Here is a 21,120-nt window from a genome sequence, read left to right as displayed (position 1 = left end):
AGTAGCTCGGAGACCGTTATGAACATTTTCCACTTCTCGACGTTGACGCAGTCATAGTCAACGTCATTATACATCACCTACTTTCCATTTCGTCTCTATTAATGATCTGCTGCCATTTATTCAGACGCCGTTAGGTATTTATCACATGCGCTCAACAAAGACCAACAAACAAACAATCTCGAAAATAAAAACTTCATTATCTGAACAACTTATGTTTGGAATTCACTGTTACAAAACCCCATTCAAACCAAAACAAACTTACAGCTATCACCTTGGACATTGCCAGTCACAGACTTTTCACACCATTTAGCATTATGAAAAGATGAAAAGGTAAAAAAAAAAAAGGCCCTTTCTGAAACCTTCCTTTGCCAACACAGGTCTCGATGAGCAATATCCTTCATCTTAAATTAATTTAGTTGACTCGAAAATACCTCTCTATGTTACATATCAGTCTGTTCCTATCATCACTTATACCTTTACCAAACCAATTGTAACTACAACATTTTAATCACACGTGTTGCAGGATCAAAATATTGACGACTTCAAGTCTAAACATCCAGATTGCACCGGTGCTAACTCCCCATTCATATATAATCATACTAGACACATTATCACTGGTAACCTTAACATTCGTAATAACACTTTTCTGAAAAATGCCGCCAAATTCCAAAGGCCCGAATATCTTGAGTATAAATTCAGCAATTGGAAACAAAATTTCAAACTACTGAAGACTTCAGTCAAGATTTATGCCTATGAAGGGCCGTTCGGGTCAAAATTGATGTTGTACGAACACGCTAGTTGTTCGCGTAACTATTTGTTCACGTACCTTAGAGGTACACTTGACACTAGTTCATATTCCCTAGAGCTACGAGAAATTATTTGTTCATGAAACCTAGAGATAGACGTAACTATTTGTTCATGTGCCCTAGAGATACACGTGCTGTTTGTTCGCTAATGCGGAATAACATTTATACATTATGCACCATGAACTCGTCTGATAGAGAATACTAATTGACCAATTAAATCAGGCTTTTTTACCAACATTTTAATAATTCCGTTTAAGATATAAAAAAATATTGATTTAAACCTATATAGATATAAGAAAATGTGGTATGAGAGCCAATGAGACAACTCTCCATCCAAGTCACAATTTATAAAAGTAAACCATTATAGATCAATGTACGGTCTTCAACACGGAGCCTTAGCTCACACCGAACAGCAAGGTATAAAGGGCTCCAAAAATTACTAGTGTAAAACCATTCAAACGGGAAAACCAACGGTATAATCTTTATAAAAACGAAAATCGAACAACACTTATGAACCACATCAACAAACGTTAACTACTGAACATCAGATTCCTGACTTAGGACAGGTGCAAACAATTGCAGCGGGTTTACACGTTTTAATGGTACCAAACCGTCACCCTTATCTGAAACAATAGTGTAGCATCACAACATAGAAAGACACACTATAAAATATCAATTGAAATGGCTTAATTCAATAAAAAGACATATTAACACAAATGAACATACACTGAACGAATAAATTTGATCTATGATACAATGTAAATACAAAATTAATCAAATAAGGGATGACTTATTAAAGTAGCAGTAATAATACTGTTACTTTAATTAGTCATCTGTTATATTATAAATTTAACCGCTGTGAAATGTTAAACAATTTCAGAAAAACAACAATAACCTTGAACAAAAATCCGCAATTTACAATACTATTATAAACAGGTAAATGAAAATAATTTTGTTGTTACGTATACAGTCCAAATTGAGTTGTATTAAACATTAATTTTATCAAGAGAGTGTGTACACGAAGTGCTTCAAGAAAAGACATTTTGGGATGTATAAGTCAAATTCAGAAATAGCAAGATATATATAATGTAGATAAGTGTGCGAAAATTGTTCCATTTAATATTTAGCACTTCGGTGTTGACATGAATATCAATAATATGGTAATTTTTATAAATTTACTGTTTTCAAAAATATGAATTATTCGAAATACAAAGGATTTTCCTATCCAAGGCACAGATTACCTTAGCCGTATTTAGCACAAATTTTTGAAATTTTGGGTCCTCAATGCTCTTCAATTTTATACTTGTTTGGCTTTCTAACTTTTTTTAATCTGAGCGTCACTGATTAGTCTAATGTAGACGAATCGCGCGTCTGGCGTATCAAATTATAAGCCTGGTACCTTTGAGAACCATGAACTATATGAATATACAAATAAGAAGATGTGGTATAACTACCAAACTCTCCACCAGAGACCAAATGAAATAAAAGTTAACAACCCTTGGTTACCGTAAGGCCTTCAATAATGAGCAAAATCCATCACGCATAGTCAGTAATAAAAACCACCGAAATGACAAATTAAAAAAATTCAAACGAGTAAACTAACGGCCTACTTATATAAAAAGTAATACAAATATAGCATACAGCAGCAAACGACAACCACTGAATAACAGACTTCTGAATTAGGACAGGAGGTTTTAAAAACTGCTGCTGATAAAAACAAACATAGGTCTATGAAAACACAGACCTCGATACAAAACTGGCAACTTAATTACTCAGCTAACAGAAGAATTTCAATGCCTCTTAGATTAGTATCGGTGTTTAAATCTTAATACTTTTATGTTTTGTTCGTTTATCAGCGCAGAATTGCATATTCTAGACGATCCGGTATATATACAAATAGCAGTTTGGAAATTTTTATAGACTCTTTAAGTGTTTTTGCTAGATGTATTTCTATTATTATCCTTCTGATTAGTAAAGTCTTTTTCAACTGATTTTCATAGTTTGTTCTTATGTTGTACTGTTACATCACTGTTTAGGTAAGGGGAGAGTTGGGCGCCCGCTAATATGTTTAACCCCGCCACATTATATTAGTGCCTGTCTAAAATCAGGAGCCTGTAATTTAGTGGTTGTTGTTTGTTGTTGATGCGAATATGCGTTGTTTGTTTATTGTTTTGTACAGTCCTTGTATTGTTATGTTGCAGGATTAGGGGATGGGTTGGGCGCACACTAACATGTTTAACCCGCCACATTCTATATGTGCAAGTCCCAAGTCAGGAACCTGTAATTCAGTGGTTATTGTTTGTTGCTGTGTTACATATTTGTTTTTCGTTCAATATTTTGTACATAAATTAGGCCGTTAGTTTTCTCGTTTGCATTGTTTTACATTTGTCATTTCAGGGCTTTATATAGCTGACTTTGCGGTATGGGATTTGTTCATTTATGAAAGCCATACGGTGACCTATAGTTGTAAATTTCTGTGTCATTTGGTCTTTTGTGTAGAGTTGTCTCATTGGCAATCATACCACATTTTCGTTTTTTTATATTCTATATCATAAAGGTCGTCCTTGGGTCCTGATCGGTCCTATTACTTTGAAAAATGACAATATCAGCTTATTTGATGTTCAAAAGAGTAAGGAACACTAAAAACATACCAATTATATGTATAAATTCAATTCATTGACAAATGTTTGTACTTGCATTCGACAAATTCTTCCTCAATGCATATCCTGTATTCCTTCCTATCCATAAACAATCACATGACTGACGCAAGAAACTTTCTAAATATTTCCTGATTAATCTAATTAAAATGCTGAAATTGGTATATCTTATTATATCAATATGTGATTTATGTAATATTGTAAATTGTCTTAATGAGACAGATGAAGGCGTGTGTACAAACTGTAATGGGTATGTCATATATTTTAATTAGTAAATCATTTAAAATTATTTTATTACTATGACCAGGAAAGACCCTGAACCAACCATTTGTGTATATTCGATATATTTTTCAACTCATCTTGATCAGTCGGAATTTTGCCCGATTCATTTCCACTTTTCAGCTAAGCACTTTTATCTTTAATTCATTGTCCTCGCTACTTTCGTCAAATCATAAGACTTGTTAGACTCATGCGGAACTTCTCTCGAATATGTCTAATTGAAGATATGGCAAAATGTGTTCAGATTGGTTTCCGCATTCAAACGTTTTTTTGAATAAACATTTATAGATTTCATGCGTCTGAAGCGCTTTTCTGGATTACCTTCATCAGGAACACTCAAAGCCGAATATTTGAAAGCAATGCATGAATAAGAACCGAATCATTTGAAGAACTATGTGACCAGAAAAAGACTTTTAAAAAAGCCAAATCCATCTAAAATCAACTTGGTCTGAAGGATATGAAAGTTTTGTTTCTTAATATAAGAGGTACAAAAGTACTGAATGCTGAGCTGATGATACCATCGTGTACTGATAGTCCATCAAGTCCACCAGCAGCGGTGTCCATCCAGTGCTGTATAAATGAAAACAACACTATAAATGTATTGCGTCCGTATGGTCCATACGGAGTCTAGTACAAATCAGGACACAGTGAAAGTATATATAATGCTATCGGTAAAATGGTGTAGTAATTCGAATCTTTGTGGTGTACAGGATAAAACGTATCAAGTAAAATACTATTCTCAGACGGCTCTTAAATATTTCAATGAATTCAGGTTAAGTCTAGATCGATATAGAAATGCATACTGTTAACTCAGAAATTGTTGCGAGTATTTAATTAATGTGAATAACATGGGTAGGTCTCAAAATAATAAGAACTCACATTCTGATATCAGCTACATATATCTGTATCCAAATTTGACTTAAATCATAATGAATAATCTCGCATTTTATAAATATTCTGATCTGAGCGTCACTGATGAGTCTTATGTAGACGAAACGCGCGTCTGGCGTATTAAAACATAATCCTGGTACCTTTGATAAGTAATTAGATCGTTCTTCAAAATTCGAAATAACAAATGCACACAATAATTTCTGAATTTATATGTATTCTATATACATGATATAGTCATTTTCGAGGCAAGAGATAAATTGCTCCAGGAATGTTGTTCTTCCTATCGTCATGTGTACATTCTAATTAGTGTTTTACTTTTAGTAACGGGAACCTGATTTTAACAAACAGAATTAAGTAACAATCCCGATAAACCATTTTAAAATTTCTTTTTGTTTCAGTAATCTGACTTGTTGTTGTTACAACTACGAACTGATTAATGGCAGTTGTGTAGGTAAGCATTTATGACTATATTGTCCGCAGAAAACTGGTAAAATGTTATGGAGACTGATATATAATGAATACAATGATTGGAGATTATATGAGTTTCAGGTTAGTTCAAATACTTTCTGAATGGCAAATAATTAGGATGTGTATGGTTTTTTTACATTCCGTAGACTTTCTCTCAAAGACAAAATAAGATACAAATTACCCATGTGACAGAAAAAGAAGTAATACTATAAAAACATTAAGGTTTACGTTAGGGTTACTTCAATTATTTCTTGGTCCTACATGTATAAAATATGCAACATTTTTGTCCGCAAAAACTGTTTCTTCATACCAAAAAAAATAGGGAGATCGACATTTTTTATCGTTATTCTTGGAGCCAATCCGACTTCCATCTTGATATCCTACGGTTGTTTCCCTTGGTTGACTTATATCTCGAAGTTGCAAGAGTAATATATTTGTGACGCTGTCAGTTGTATCGGCGAGACACCAACTTAAATAGTTGATACGTGTCTCAAAGTTTTATTGAACTTCACTGTGTAATATAACAAACGTATATGCAAATATAACAGTATATTAGCAGTTTATTAAAAAAAATATTTGATCGACATTTCTGTATGTAAGAATAAGAAGATGTTATAAGATAACTGGTCTGTTCATAAAGACTAAAGACTACAGAACAAAGATGGATATGAGTAAAAAATATGAAAAATGAAGCAGATTCATTGAATGCTATATCAATCATCGCTAAAGAAATGAATTCTGAAAACTACCTTAAACATGTGTCTACTAATTAAAAGTCATAGATGTAATTTATCATTTGATAGTTTGTCAAACTGGTTTCATCAATCGAAATGGTGGGAGTTCTTGTATACCATGTGAAGACAATTGGTACGGAAAACAATGTCTCAATCTTTGCGAATGTGAATTTTACCAAAGGTATGATTACATAAAAAAGAAGATATTATTGTACCGACCGTTCGAGGGCTGTATAGCCAGTCAAGGTCGTTTAAACGCTCTTCATCATAATATTATTATTAGTTCATATCAGAAATGAATGTTCTAATTATAAAAACGACTGTTCCTTTTCAAAGTTTTAATTCTTAAATAGAACATTGTTCACATGTAGCTGCATAAGGGTTGACGAGGTAAAACAAAAATGGCCACATGGTCACCGCTTGGTTAAGACCAACAATGAGGATGTAGATGTATGAATTCCCTATTACATCTGATGAAAGAGGACAATAATTTCTTTACCACGCGGATGCATAGTTTAAAATTGACTGTACCTGAAAATCTAATATGATTTTAAGAGGAATTTTTTAAAGCCTATCGCCCCTAAGATTTCGTATGTATTCAAAGTTTCTCTGTGTTGTCAGTAGCTAAAAAAATCCTTTACAGATTATTCTTACTTGATCTCCTTTTAATTTGTGTTTATCTCATATACATAGAATACAAATATGTTCGAAACTTACATAATTCTGAGGCTACTCTATTTAACCATTTTATATTCCATGCTTCCATCTGTGTCAATATCAAGTAGAAAATCAAGATATAAAGTAAACTTCATAGTATACATATACATTAGATGCAAGCATTTACTTGGATATTGAGTGACATTATATCATTAACATATCTTGCATCTCGTGGTTCGGATTTTAATTAAACTACATGATTTGATTTAGACAAATGAAAACAAAAAACACTTATATCTACTTCTGTATCAATAATTCTTAAATGAGATGCAAGATACCAGAGGAAAATTGAAACTCATTAGTCTAAAATGAACTGACAACGCCATGACTTAAAAAGAAAAAGACAAACAGACAAACAATAGTACACAAAACATATCATAGAAAACTTAAGACTGAGCAACACGACCCGCTAAAAAAACTTGGGGTGATTTCAGGTACTCCGGAAAAGTAAGCATATCCTGCTCCTCATGTGGCACCTTTCGTTCGTAAAGTTATACAAAAGATATCGAGATATGATAAGTACATTGTTGATGATAAACTTAGAGTCGCAAATTCAGACAATGCTTCATCTTATTTATGTTTCTAGATGTAACCATGTTCATGGTTGTTTAAATGAAACAATTACTACAGAACCAATACAGACGAGTACACCAGAGTGGATATGGAGCACCGGTATTTATTTATCACATGTATTTATTGATGTACTTCAGTATCATATAACTACAAAATTACAAAATTGACCATTAAACTTGCATATTAGGCAATAACACGTTACATCTTACAAAATATTTATTTTCATTTTGATAGTATTTCAGGGAATTTATTTCGTGTAACCCCTTTACACTTTAGATGTTATATACATTGATTTTAAGATTCTTTATTATAATGCAAACTAGTAACATAAAAAAGATTTTCGGCAGCAGAAATAAATCGTTTTCTAGAGGTCTTGTTTCAGAAAAATCGTCACTCGATATGAAGTACAAATACCTCTGTGTGTGCATTCATTGAAAAATAAAAACGTTGATATCACAGGATAATATTTCCGCGTAAACTTGGCGTTGTAGAGAAGGTATTTATTTGATCTCTAGAAGCTGTGTTTGTTCATATCTTATTAACATAATCTACATATACTTTTTTATATTGACAGCTGTAAGGGAAAATTTGACAACAGTTACTTCAATGTCCTTCAGCAATGTTAATACGATGATCCAAAACATTACTCCTCTTAAAGAAATCACTGGTTAGTATTGACAAATTAACTTTTTATATTGTTGTTATTTTTCTTCAATAACACATATAGCATGTCAACTCAAAAACGATATTCTTTGAAATAACAAACTACATGCCACTTTTGATGAACCAGTACGAATATGACATGTATGATGATCATACAATTTCAACATATTCATTGTTCTGAGAAGTTTTATATATATATATATATATGATAAATCCATGCACCTCACAACAAATTCATCAAGACCCTCGACGTTAAAAGCTGTAGTCAAGTGATATATATATATATATATATATATTATGTGCTTAACGACAATGATTGCAGTTCCAATTCATGGGACTGGTACCTTTCAAATATCAACAAGTTTAACATGTTGTACTTCTAAATACATGAACATGTACAAAAAAGTAACTCCTATGATCTTGTACATGTTCAAGGCAACGCCTGAATGGACTTCTAATGGAAGACATAGTATTAACTTCTACTGTTCGTTGTTTATTTGACAGTTGAGCACTTATACAGAAGCGTTTAGTTTGATGTCACAATCTTAACACAAACATAAAATCATATCTTAATAAATTTTGGCAGTTTTCATGTTAATTATTCCGAGTTTTGGAGCTACAGTGACGGCGGTTGTTGCGATGCTTCATACCTTTTACGCATATATCTTATGTAAACCAAGTCTGTCAGGTGCCAATTGTCCTTGACCTCATTTTCAAGGTTCAGCGACTGCTTTAACAAAATTTAATTCTTTTGTCATGTGAAATTCGCTCTTATTATAGGTTCGCTCATATTATAACTTTATTTCGTATATGGGTTCCTTGTAACGTCTTCATGTCTGTCAGACAATGTTCAGACACGGTTCACCTGACCTCGACCTCATTTCATGGATCAGTGATCAAGATTAAAGTTTCGTAATTATGACCGGTTCTCAGATACTAATCATTAGGTCAATTATTTGTAGTGTATAGAACGATTGTAAAGTGTATATGTCATTCAGACATTTGTCCTTGATCTCATTTGCATTTTTAATTGGTTTGTCGTTTCTGTAGTTTTGTGTTGTCCTCTATTCAGATATAATAAGTAATTGGTTAACTATCTTTGATGTATGGAACAATTGTAAGGTTTTTGTATCTGTTTGACAGGGTTCATCTTACCTTGACCCTTTTATTATGGTTCATTGGTCAATAATTAGTTTTTTTTTAGTAGTCGGTTTCTTAGATATTATCAGGTATAGATGAACTATATTTGGTGCAAAGAAAAAAATTGTAATGTGTACATGTCTTTCTACCAGGGTTTATTTGACCTTGACCTTGTTGTTATTGATCAATGATAATGTTTAGTTTGTGTGAGACTTGTAGTAAAACTTTTTTTAAAGACTCAACATTAAATCGATCATGGCTAGTTAAGCAGACAAAATTTGTACAAAATATTTTGATTTCTAAGACAATCTTTGCTACGATTTTCACGATTTTTCATTTCAGAACTCTTTACATATCTTGACCATCCAATATCTCATGTATCATTTACAACGTTTATATGTATCGGACCTAAATATATATTATTAGTAACCAATTCCAACATGTAATAGGACTAGTTACCTAAACAGACACTGTTTTTAGAGTAGGTGATTAATAGTTATTTGTGATCACATATGATGGTAATGACCCATTTGTATACTTTCAGGGCTTTTACAGCGGGAAATAGTTATTTATTCCGTGGTCACTGGTAGCCTTGTAGTGGCAATAGGTCTTACTAGTTTAGTTCGGAAATACAGAAGGAAGAGTAAAGGCAAAGCAACAAACCCGGGAATTCCTAATACAAATCAGAGCAAGTCTCTGAGGCGAATGCGTACTCATGTCGATTCGGCTTCTAGTTTATACGCTGAAATCGACGAGACCATGTTGGTAGAAAATTCTGATATGAGAACTTGGCAGGCTAAAAAATCACCAAATGCAATTGTAGAATTAAAAAATAATGACAATACAAGCTACCTATCTCCCGTTCATTCAGAAGGTGATAGCAGTAGCTTTCGTGGATCTGAAAAAGATGTAAACCGAAGCTATTTGTCGCTCCATGCATCAGATCAAAACCAAAACTCAGATGAGTTCGATATAGATGATGACGCAACGAGCTATCTTCATCCTTATCATTCAATTGATGAAGACTGGCAGGAAAAGACACATCAATATGGTGTAACGCATGCTCCAAGCATAGAGGTGGACAATTCGTCTGATTCTAGTACGCAAATGATAACTGATGGATACTTAAATCCATACCAACCCTTGAACGAAGACTGGAAGCAAACATCTCATAGTTACGAGATACCTGTAACAATTCACCAATGTCAAGGAAATTCATTATCATCCCTCCTACCAAAGGAGAGTCTTAAAGGTGACAATAACGAGGACCAAATAGACAACAATTTACATAACACAGTGAATGTTTTACATCCCAGTCAGTCGTTAACGAACCGAAACTCTCAGACTTCTGAGAACTATCACAAACAAACCAATTTCGACGAAAATACCTCCGATAAAAATATACCGTCAAAAACAAAAGAAATGTCGATCACTTGTAAATCAGAAATAGCTAACACAGTAAATGTCAATAATGATTCATTGTTAATGCCGTCAAAAATGGAAATAAAAGAAATGGCAGCTAGCTCTGAAAATAACATTGAACATTCCAAAGAAAGTGTTTCACGAAAGGAAAGTGAACTTGACCAGGTGGGTGAAAGTGGTTTGCGTAAAAATGAAAATGTCCCTATTAGCTGTAATTCATTGGAGGTTCAAAATGTAATTGTCAATGACTCAATCCTCAATGGCACTAATATACATGTACAAGATTACACGGATGCTAAATCTCAATAAAACGAAAGCAATTTGGATTCCTTTTTCTGTCTTGATTTCACATTATGTGATGATAGTCTTTCAAATTTTTTATATGTCAAGTGTAGCAGTTTGTAGTTTTGTCATTGCTTAGGTGTAACAATATTCCACTGGTATACAGGGCATGACCTTCAAAAAAATAAAACAAGCGTTTGTTTCACACATATTAACGTGTCAACTGCCACTACATCCCCTGAAATAATACTCCCTTAAGCAGCCACAAAATAAGGTGAAGCAGTGTACTTAGTGGCTTATTAAGACGCACTCGGTCTCATTCGTTTTAGGAGTTCATGTGATTACCTCAGTCTTGTTTTTAACCTTGATTTGTCTTTTAATCCATCAATGAGATTTGAACATTGGTAAACTACTGCCTTAAGTTATGGATCGTTTTATATAATTCCTTCGACACTGCTTAAAACTTCACGCTGCTAATTTGATGACGTCAGTAATTTTCCCGGAAATTCGAATGTATATCATTAGCAACTTTGCGAACGCACTGCATTTAACTTGAATGTACGGCAAGCCGTTTTACTATTTATTCTAACTTCAAGATATCTAATAAACTTTATAAGATATCTCATATAATTTTCTTTATAACATATCTTATAAATTACATGATATATCTGGTAAACTATATAAGATATCTTATAAAATATATGAGATATCTTATAAACTATATGAGATGTCTTATAAAGTATATAAGATATCTGATTTAAAAAATATTTATGAGATATCTTGTATACTTTATAAGTTATCTTAAAGTATATAAGATATCTTATACAATATATAGGATATCTCATATAATTTATAAGATATCTTATAAAAATTAGCTTATATATTATATGAGATATCTTTATATATTATATAAGATATCTTATATATTATATAAGATATCTTATATATTATATAAGATATCTTATAAGTATCTGCTCCTGCTTCTGTAATATATACCCTCAAGGTTAATTGTTTCTATACGAATTTAGCTGATGGCTCAAGTGGTTTTTGAATTTAAGCATACCTGAATAAGCTGACCATTTTTGTTTTTGTCTGCATTTGACAGCTTTTTGAAATAATTTCCATCGTTGGTCAAACTGTGTTTATCGTTATCAAAAACCGAACATCCAAATAACGAGTCGTTCAATTTCTCACGGCATAGTTATGCATTTCTATAGATATTGTTATGCTTATACTTTTGCATGTCTATCCTGTGAAATTTTCAAAATAATAGACAAAACGTAATATAAAAAGACAGCAGAAAAAAATCGATCCCCTGAATATGTCTAATCCTGACTATAAGAGTAACTACAAGTGTATTATTGATTTTTAAAAATAATAAACAGTTTCCTGTATTTTACCGTCATATTATATTTTTGTTTAGCCATGGCAGGCATGACGAGTGATAGACAGGAATATGATGAATAATCCGTAATCTAGAAACCCAAATAATGTTCGTTAACATTTTGATATTTGATTATTAGTTTGGGAGAAGATTTTTAAAGGCTGTACGTGGACGGACTGAAGTGATAGCAACATAATGAAAAGCATATGCCAAAATTCTTAAGATATAGTCTGTGATATGATCATATGAAGTAATGATTAGACAATGGAAAGGTATTTTGCTATAGCAGAGTGGAGATCTGGACTAACTGAAAAAACAAATCGTATACAATGAGATGAGAAACTAAAAACTTTAACACGGGGTTTTTCTTTAGAGATTCATATTGGGATAATTTATTATACTAGCGTTATGATGTATCAGTTTACATACCGTTCAACATCCTCATGGATAGGCTCCAGTAGTAAAACACCGGAATTTGCGTTTTGACCTTGTATACCAAAGAAAAACGAATTGTAATTTAAACATGATGTCGCTGTCAAGTATAGAAAAAAGTGTTACGAACTTATGATTTTAAAAGTACCATGATGATTGAAAATATTTCACATAAATTAAAGCCGAGAACAAAGTAATTATAAGTCTGATAGGTTGGCACTGTCGTCAAAGATAAATGTGATTAAGGATTATAAATTTTGAATGTCATTGGAAAATGCGGGATATTGAATACGACTAAAATATTTGCCCTTGCAACTTCGGATTCCTCAAAGAGTCGTTGAAATGATTCCTTATTGTGAACACTTCACGACATGGTCCTCATGCAAACATCGGAATTGCCTTTTATATTCTAACTGAACTGCTTGCGTATTGAAATCCCATAAAAGCCAAACAGACTCTTTCTTAATAGATATAAGAAGATGTGGTATGAGTGTCAATGAGACAACTCTCCATCCAAGTCAAAATTTATAAAAGTAAACCATTAAGCATGTCATCGCTCTCTGAAAGTGAGTAACCCTTGCAACAACTCTTTGATGCATGCAATAGTGGCCTGGTGCATGGCTAAATGTCTGTACACATCCAATAAAGCATCGTTTTCCGGTAGTATTCCCGATTTTCCGTCTATCTTCCTGGTCGATTCCCTATTGCAGGACCTACCTATTGTATGTATTGTTCTATAGCTTGCCACTGAACGTTAAGCAAACAGCAATCAATCAATCAGTCAATCTTTAGCATGGTATCTACTGTCAGATTGGAGAAGTCCAGGTGACAATTATTCTGTATTTCAGTAGACATCAAACGCAAGTGATTAGCGCAATAAAAGAAAATTGCATACGTTTATAACGACCGTGACTACAATTCATACATATGAATATGGTATTTTGATATAAACCTGATCAAAAATTATTGTATAAACATTTACACTAAGATGTCGCTAAATGAAATTGGATACCCTGCAAATACCATGCTTATCAATAACATATGGTCAAATTGCTGAACGATCCCTTCCTTAATTATTGAAAACTATCATTGCATTGACAATAATATCTTGGTGTAAATTAGATACACCCATGCATTCGGGCTATAACGCCCTCATATATGTACAGATAAAAAAAAGTAAGTCATGCTTGTATTAAAGCCATTTGTTCGTATTTCAGACTATTTTCTTACAGTATAAATAATGTCGATAAATAGCAAATCATTTTCAGTTAAAATACACCTGTGACCATACGCGCCATTTTGTTTCAGGAATGGAGAGTTGTTTTCATTCATTTATCTTCATTATTCCAGGCGTTTTGCCGTAACGATATTTCCCTGGATACTTTCTTGAATAGTGTTCCCCAATGGAAAAATTTATAAAACTAACGCGATAACGAATGAAGATGAAAACTTGCTTCAACAGTTTTAATTTTCGGCTGCATTTCTGTCTAAATGTATGTCCTAGATAATATTCAAGCGTGTAAAATAATAACAATTACAAAATCAAATAAAAGTATTCAAAATTTTACACTTTGAAGATTCGTTTTCAATATTCAAGGTGTATTTTAATTATGCATAAGTCCAAATAACTGTCAATGCCTGTGAAATAATGGGCGTCGGGCCCTATGGGCCTCCGTTCCATTATGTCCATGGAATGGACAGCTATTGACTTTCTCTAAAGCGGCCACTGGACGTTAAGCAACCAACAATCTATTAATCTCTATAGTGTAACTGCCTATCAACACTGTAGCATCCGTATACCAGATTTCTTTCGCTATAAACAGACTGGAAAAAAATAAATATGACTACGTAGTTTTTTTTTTATGTTTTTCAGCTTTGCAACATGTTAATGATTTAATTGATTATGTCGTTGCGTTAAAATAACATTGAAAATTTTCCCTGATCGCCTTTTTCATGTCCTAATTTATTTATTCAGATATACACATATTACAATTCAAACAATAAACACCAAGTAAAAATGTATAATCATATCAGTACATGTATTGAACTTGATCAAACGTGTATATCAAAAACGTGCATCGCATAACAAGTGCTTGCATGTAGTTAGGTTTGCAGAAAAAATAAATTCGGAATAGTACGTAAACTAAAATGAATGATACAGAATAAAGTTGTTTTTTGTGTTCCAACTAAAGATACTCTTACCTAATGTATAATGATACAAATATCGTAGTAAAAGATGATTTACTTTATTTAATGTCTACTGGTTGGACTTGCTCAGTTTACTTCTGACAACTCCACTAAAACATGGAATATGAATAGAAGAATATCCATGATACATGCCATGTCAAAAACAGACATGCCATACACATATATAAAATAAATGATCCTTTTGGAGACACATACCAGGTATTCCTAAAACGATAGAATATTCCGCTCCTCTTGCAGCACTTAAAAAATGAAAACAACACGTTATAAATTTCATGCGTCCGAAGCGCTTTTCTGGATTTACCTTCATCATGAACGCTCAAAGCCAAATATTTCAAAGTATAACATGGGATCAAAGGAAGTTAATATACGATTATTCCGCTATTTTATTATTGTCCACTTTGCAGACATATTTTGCATTAAATATTAATATGTTATCGTCCTGAATATGCGTAAAATATATGCCACTGAACGTTGAGCAAACAGTAATATTCTTTTGATTGATTTTTCTAAACTCAAAAGCTATAATATTTAAGTTGGCACCTGCTGGAATAAGTCTAACAATGAAGTCTTGCTTATAAATTGTTATGTGTTAAAACACTCATCATAGACAATCATCTGAAGTATGGCATTAAATTCTCACATCTGTCTCGGCTAGTGCAACAGATAATATGGTCTATATAAACCATAACTCAACATTACTTGATCATTGTCATTTGAATAACACTATAAGTATTGCAGGCAGGAGACGTATTTAAGGATGTACTTAGGTGAAATTAGAAAAAAACTAGTATTTAAAATTGATACTCCTTTTTCGAGATATTTAATTTTTTTTTTAAATGGCGGGAAAAGGTTGACTCGGACTTTTACCTTATATTTGCATTGGTATTATTTGGGTCTCAAATCGAAAGAAAAGAAATCTAGAATCGCGTAAATTTTGGTAAATGACCTTTTATGAGCTATTGAAGTCTTATATAAAAAGAAAAATGGGTGTTGTGAGGCAAAATATTTTACCTTGTATCGTAGGAAAAAAACCAAGGAGATCGAACATCTGAACCTGACCTAAGTACATCCTAAGGAAGTGACATCAAACCATTTTTTTCTCTGACTTGGTCCTTACTGGGAACAGTATATCTAACTGATCAGGAACATATATATATACATATATATATATATATATATATATGTTTCTGGTCCTAATGACCTGTCAATCGATACTCAATATCCATGTATGAAAATTCAGCACTGATTTAATTAAGAGTATTACCTTGAATAAAGACTCCTGTTCATGGCGTCTGAACGATTTTGAAATCTTCGGCAGCTTTCAAACATAATACAATTTCATGTTATACAGCGCGAACAATTGGTAAACAGAATAAAAGAAATAAAAGGTAAAGAGGGTAAAAAAGGAGGTCCAATAATTTGTTATTTCTCCTTTCAATCTGCATTATATTTTAATTCAAATAAATCTAAATTGTATCATGACTGTATGTCTTTCAGAGGCTTAGCTCATCTCTTTTGATTTATTCCGTACAGGCAAACGAACGGTCTGAATTACCAGACCTTTTTTCAGCTGGTCTTGAGGGACTTGTTTCATTTCTATAGCCTCAAGTTATAGAGAAGCCTCTGTTAAAGATTAAGTCAAAAACAGCGTAGTTATATTACATGTATGTAAATGTTCAAATTTTGTTAAACTTTAAGGTCAACTTGAACACTACTTCATGGTTTAAGTTCAATTTGAAGATTAATTCATGGTTTAATTTTCTAGCAAAAGATTCTATTCTTGTACATGAATTTACTAATTGAATTCTTCAAGCAAATTAATAAAATCCCTCTGTAAGTGTATCATAACTTCATTTATACACTGTGCGCATAATGTAAAGAAACATTATATTATGTAAACAATGTTCAATATTAAGTGTAGACTATATTTATATTATCCGCTCAATAATCGCAAAAGTTATTAATAGAAATACTGTAAGGTTTATTGATTGATATGCGTGAGCCAGAAGAAGGCAATACACACTAGTATTTAAACGTAATCATTGTAATGGTTCAAGTGACACTTTGGAATGAATCTATTACATGTATTAAAAGGTAATTCACAATTTATTTTATGATTGTGGCATGTATATCTAACTTTAACACTTTTCATTTGCGTTTTCAGTTCAATCAAAATTTATATAACGCCTTTAATATCGTAAGATTATGCAAAATCAATGTAACACCTTGTTAACCGTTTGTTGTTTGTTATTCGAACTGTTTTAAATATAGTATTGAAACAGTGAAATATAACTTCCCTATAGCTAACAATGCTTCCTCTTTTTATCAATATATCGTTTTATTGCAACAGTAAAGGTACATACATGTATCTGAAAGGTATAGATAGGAAGATACAAAAGGAAAAATAAATACAGACATAGCACTCATTAATTCAATATCTAAAATAAGAATAAGAACAAGTATATGTATATGTATCACTCAATGTAAAGGCACTTATGTATCATAACATTACAACATATTTGGATAATACTTAAAAATAACAATATTAGCAAAAGTACAGATAAACTTATTATAATAAAACAAAACCGAAGTCAACAATACCCTCGACAATACCACGAGCTTTCACGCAAGTGTAAAAAAGTTAACAAAGATTTAATGCTTTTATGAGGGTCTGGATGGTTGCTCCTGCATTTCTTTAATCTTAATTTTTTTACCATTTCTCTCTATTCTTTATTTACTTTGCCCATTATTCTCTATCCTAAATATTTCAGAACCCCATTAGTCTCTATTTATTATATTTTTCTGGTTTATTCTGTACTTTTTGTTCATCATTCTCTAATATGTAAACCCAATCCATACCCTCTTTTATATTTATAAAAAATCTTGACTTATAACATAACTGGTCGTCTAATATAAACATCTTTTCAATAACTATTTTGTTTTGTCTTTATGAATTTAAACCATAAACTGTGATTCAAAACAGAAATGGAACACATCTCCATTAAGAGGGACATTAGTTGGTCCACTCTGTTTACCATTTTGGTCCCCATAAGCAAAGGAGATTGGTGGATGGATTATTTGATGCGTCATGTCAACAGGCAAATATTTCATGTCATGCATATCAGCACGGGAACATGCATGAGGAATGTGCTTTGTATTAGCACGACACTGTTGGCCGCATTTTAAACGTGCTAGTTCACAAGGAAATAATCCACGGGAAGACATGATGACATTCTAGCCGGACACATTATACGAACTTCGAGCCGACCAACTTTCTTAATGTCTTTTAAATACCGCGTGCCTAGCAGACAAAATAGCTAAAACCAATTATCGATTCTTCTGTTTGACCAGGTCGGTAATTGAAATATAACTTACCTTGCTAGAGGCGAGCGCACTGTCAAGAGACCCGCCAAATGGTAGCCAAGAGAGATTGATTGTGGCATGCTTAAAACTACTTCTCCGGTAAAGCGCCCAACATCCGAGTAGAACATGGAGCATCCTTATACTATAAACAATCCACCATATACATTTCAGCATGTAATATTCTACCGGTAATTAGTAATGAGCGTTACAGTTAAGATAACTAATAGCCAAAAAATTACATTTATTGTCATTTTATTTCATTTGACGTTGTAAAAGAGAGGCGAAGGATAGCAAGGGGACATTCAAACTCATAGTTCGAAAATAAACTGACAACGCCATGGCTAAAAAAGAAAAAGATAAACAGACAAACAACAGTACACAAAACAACATAAAAAACCAAAGACTGAGCAACACGAACCTGATAGTTTGGTTTTTAAAATAAAACAAAGCTGAAACCTTGGAAATCATTTCCTTTTTTAGGGTATTTTATGAACTTTATTAATTCACATAAACGCAGAGGCGGATTTAGGGGGAGACAAGGGGCCCGCCTACCTTATGGAGCTACATATATGATAAATGCATAGACTTATAACAAGTATCACTCTAAACGTTGGCTTTCTATACCCCCCTTTTTCAAAATCCTCGATCCGCACCTGAAACGTGCGTTTCTATTTTGAGTTGAAAATAAGGAATATTCTGCCATGTCTGCATTACTATATAATTTTTTTTAAGTTTCTTTAACACAAATTCTGTATACTTTTTCTGTCAATCTAGTGCCATTATTTCATGGAAAGTACAGGTTTACGAAGGAAACATTAAGACGATCTGTGCGATTACTATCGTTGTGCAATATGTACTAAACTTCATAAAAATCAAAAATATAGATAATAAAGATATAAGATACATAAGATAAAACGGGTATACAACTCGAAGTCGTTATTTTTTCCTTGTTAATGTGGGACATATCAGTGTCATAAAATGGGCGCTTTACCGGAGAAGCAGTGTTAAACGAGAAGAAGCAGGATTGAAAATAAATCACGAAGATGTGGTGATTTGTAATAATGTTATAATTTTATTTCATCTTATTTTCACAGCAACAGTAAAGTGTGATTGAAGAAATCTGTATCATATTTTCATGTTTTAGATAACGAACTGGTTAATTGGTAAACAGATATGTGTCATAAGAGAGAATGGAAGATTTACACATAGCAGTAAATAAATGAAGAGTCATTTTTTTATAATCATAGCAGCTGCTGTAATTCAGGTAAATAGGTAAACTTGCTTTTTTACACTTTGCATGTATACAGATTTTGAGAAGGAGAGAGAGAGCGAGGAATAAAGTTTTTTTTTTATCAAAAAAGTTGAATATGGTTTTTTTACAATTGATCATGAATGGCTAAGTTTTACTATACACAGTCAAGTGTAAATGAGCTGTATTGTAATAGAAAATCCTTTACCTTATTTAATAGCAATTCCCTGTTACCACCAACAAAGTTCCGGCATGGATTTTCTTGAAGTTTTGTTTGTTGATAGCTACCGAGAAAAATATCAGAAATATGATGACGAAAACATTTTTTCTGTCCCCGTTGCCATAGTAACGGGTCAACTTGGATTTTGGCTCAAAATTGTATATTTTGACGTAGAAAATGACCAAAGTTAAGCAGTTATCATGTGACATTTCAATTTTGATGAATATTGTAGCATGTGTTCATTAAAATATAAAATCATTTTGTAAGATAAAAGATAAAAGTTAATTCCAATAAAAAGTGGCCAATGTGCCGACACTAATTAACACAAGGACATTTTTATTGTATTCAAGAAGGCAAATTGTAGGCATTTTACATGAATTAATTACTCACTGTTGCATCCGCATCCATTCATATTGAGGTTATCAATGAAAACTATCACTGTTGCCTATAGTAATAATTTATAACAAAATGCTTGAGATACAGGTTGCTAGGGTGGTTGTTATGAGAACCTAAAAGTGTCATTTTTGTTATTTGAAAAAGAATTTTGACCTTGAATGCAAGATTTTCAAATAAATCATTATATTAATCAGAATCGATTTAGTGTGGAAGTTTTTGCTCTCTTTCAAAATAACATTTTTTATACGACCGCAAAATTGTTGTATAATGTTATGACGTTGTCAGCGTCGTTGTCGTCGTCCGAAGACATTTGTTTTCCAGACAATAACTTTCCTTACTGTTTATGAGGAATAAGGGGCCAAAAACAGGCATTTTTTTTCCATTCTCAATTTTATTTTTATTGTTTCAGGACAATAACTTGTGTATAAATGTATGGATCTCTTTGAAATTGTACAACAAGGATATATATCTTAAAAGAAAGGTTGGGGTTGATTTTGGGGGTCATGGCCCAAAACGTTTAGGGATTAGGGGCTAAAAAGGGGCCAACAAATAGGATTTTCTGGTTTCAGGACAAAAACTTCAGTATAAGTAAATGGATCTCTTTGAAATTGTTCCACAAGGTCCCATACAAAAAAAGGAATGTTGGAATTTTGGGGTTATAAACAATACTTTTCTAATACTTTATAAAAATTGCTTATTTCTTGACCAATTTCATTGGGTTTTTTTTTCAAAGTCTTGAATTCTTTGGTTTCTTAAATATGCTGAATCTAACTGTGTATTTAGATTTTGGGCTCTTTTTTTTTAAATTGGTCCATATTGAGGTCCAAAGGGTCCAAAATTAAACTTTGATTGATTTCAATATATTGAAATATTGGGGTTCTATTATCCATGCATTTAGATTTTTGATTTTGGGACCGTTTTTCAAATTGGTCCACATTAAGGTCCAAAATTTTACTTAGTTTGATCTTAACAAAAATTGAATTCAAGGGGTTCTCCGATATCCTGAATATAAACATGTATTTATATTTTTGCGTTTGGGCCCTGTTTTCAAGTTGGTCCAAATTGGGGTCCAAAATTTAACGTTGTTTGATTTCAACAAAAAATGTGTATATTGGATTCTTTGATATGCTGAATCTAACCGTGTATTTAGATTTTGGATTTATGGCCCCGTTATCAAAGAGGTCCAAAATTAAACTTGTTTGATTTTAGCAAAAATAGAGTTCTTTGGGTTCTTTT

The 21,120-nt window shown here is 32.4% G+C and overlaps 2 protein-coding genes across 2 annotated transcripts in view; one reads left to right on the top strand and one right to left on the bottom strand.

The window, feature by feature from the left end:
- The window catches only part of LOC127710652 (septin-2-like), a 635,810-nt gene that overhangs the window by 221,936 nt on the left and 392,754 nt on the right, over positions 1-21,120 (bottom strand). The window lies entirely within an intron of this gene.
- Positions 3,578-10,676, top strand: LOC127710658 (uncharacterized). The gene is made up of 6 exons (XM_052216615.1): positions 3,578-3,713; positions 5,032-5,084; positions 5,905-6,016; positions 7,139-7,224; positions 7,700-7,792; positions 9,473-10,676. The coding sequence occupies exons 1-6, from the start codon at positions 3,613-3,615 to the stop codon at positions 10,657-10,659; spliced, it is 1,632 nt and encodes a 543-aa protein (XP_052072575.1). The 5' UTR covers positions 3,578-3,612; the 3' UTR covers positions 10,660-10,676.

This window comes from Mytilus californianus, unplaced genomic scaffold, assembly GCF_021869535.1.
Source record: "Mytilus californianus isolate M0D057914Y unplaced genomic scaffold, xbMytCali1.0.p SCAF_8, whole genome shotgun sequence".
In the NCBI taxonomy this organism is placed as follows: domain Eukaryota; kingdom Metazoa; phylum Mollusca; class Bivalvia; order Mytilida; family Mytilidae; genus Mytilus; species Mytilus californianus.
The sequence above is the reverse complement of the archived record's forward strand: the minus strand, read 5'-3'. Positions and strand labels throughout refer to the sequence as shown.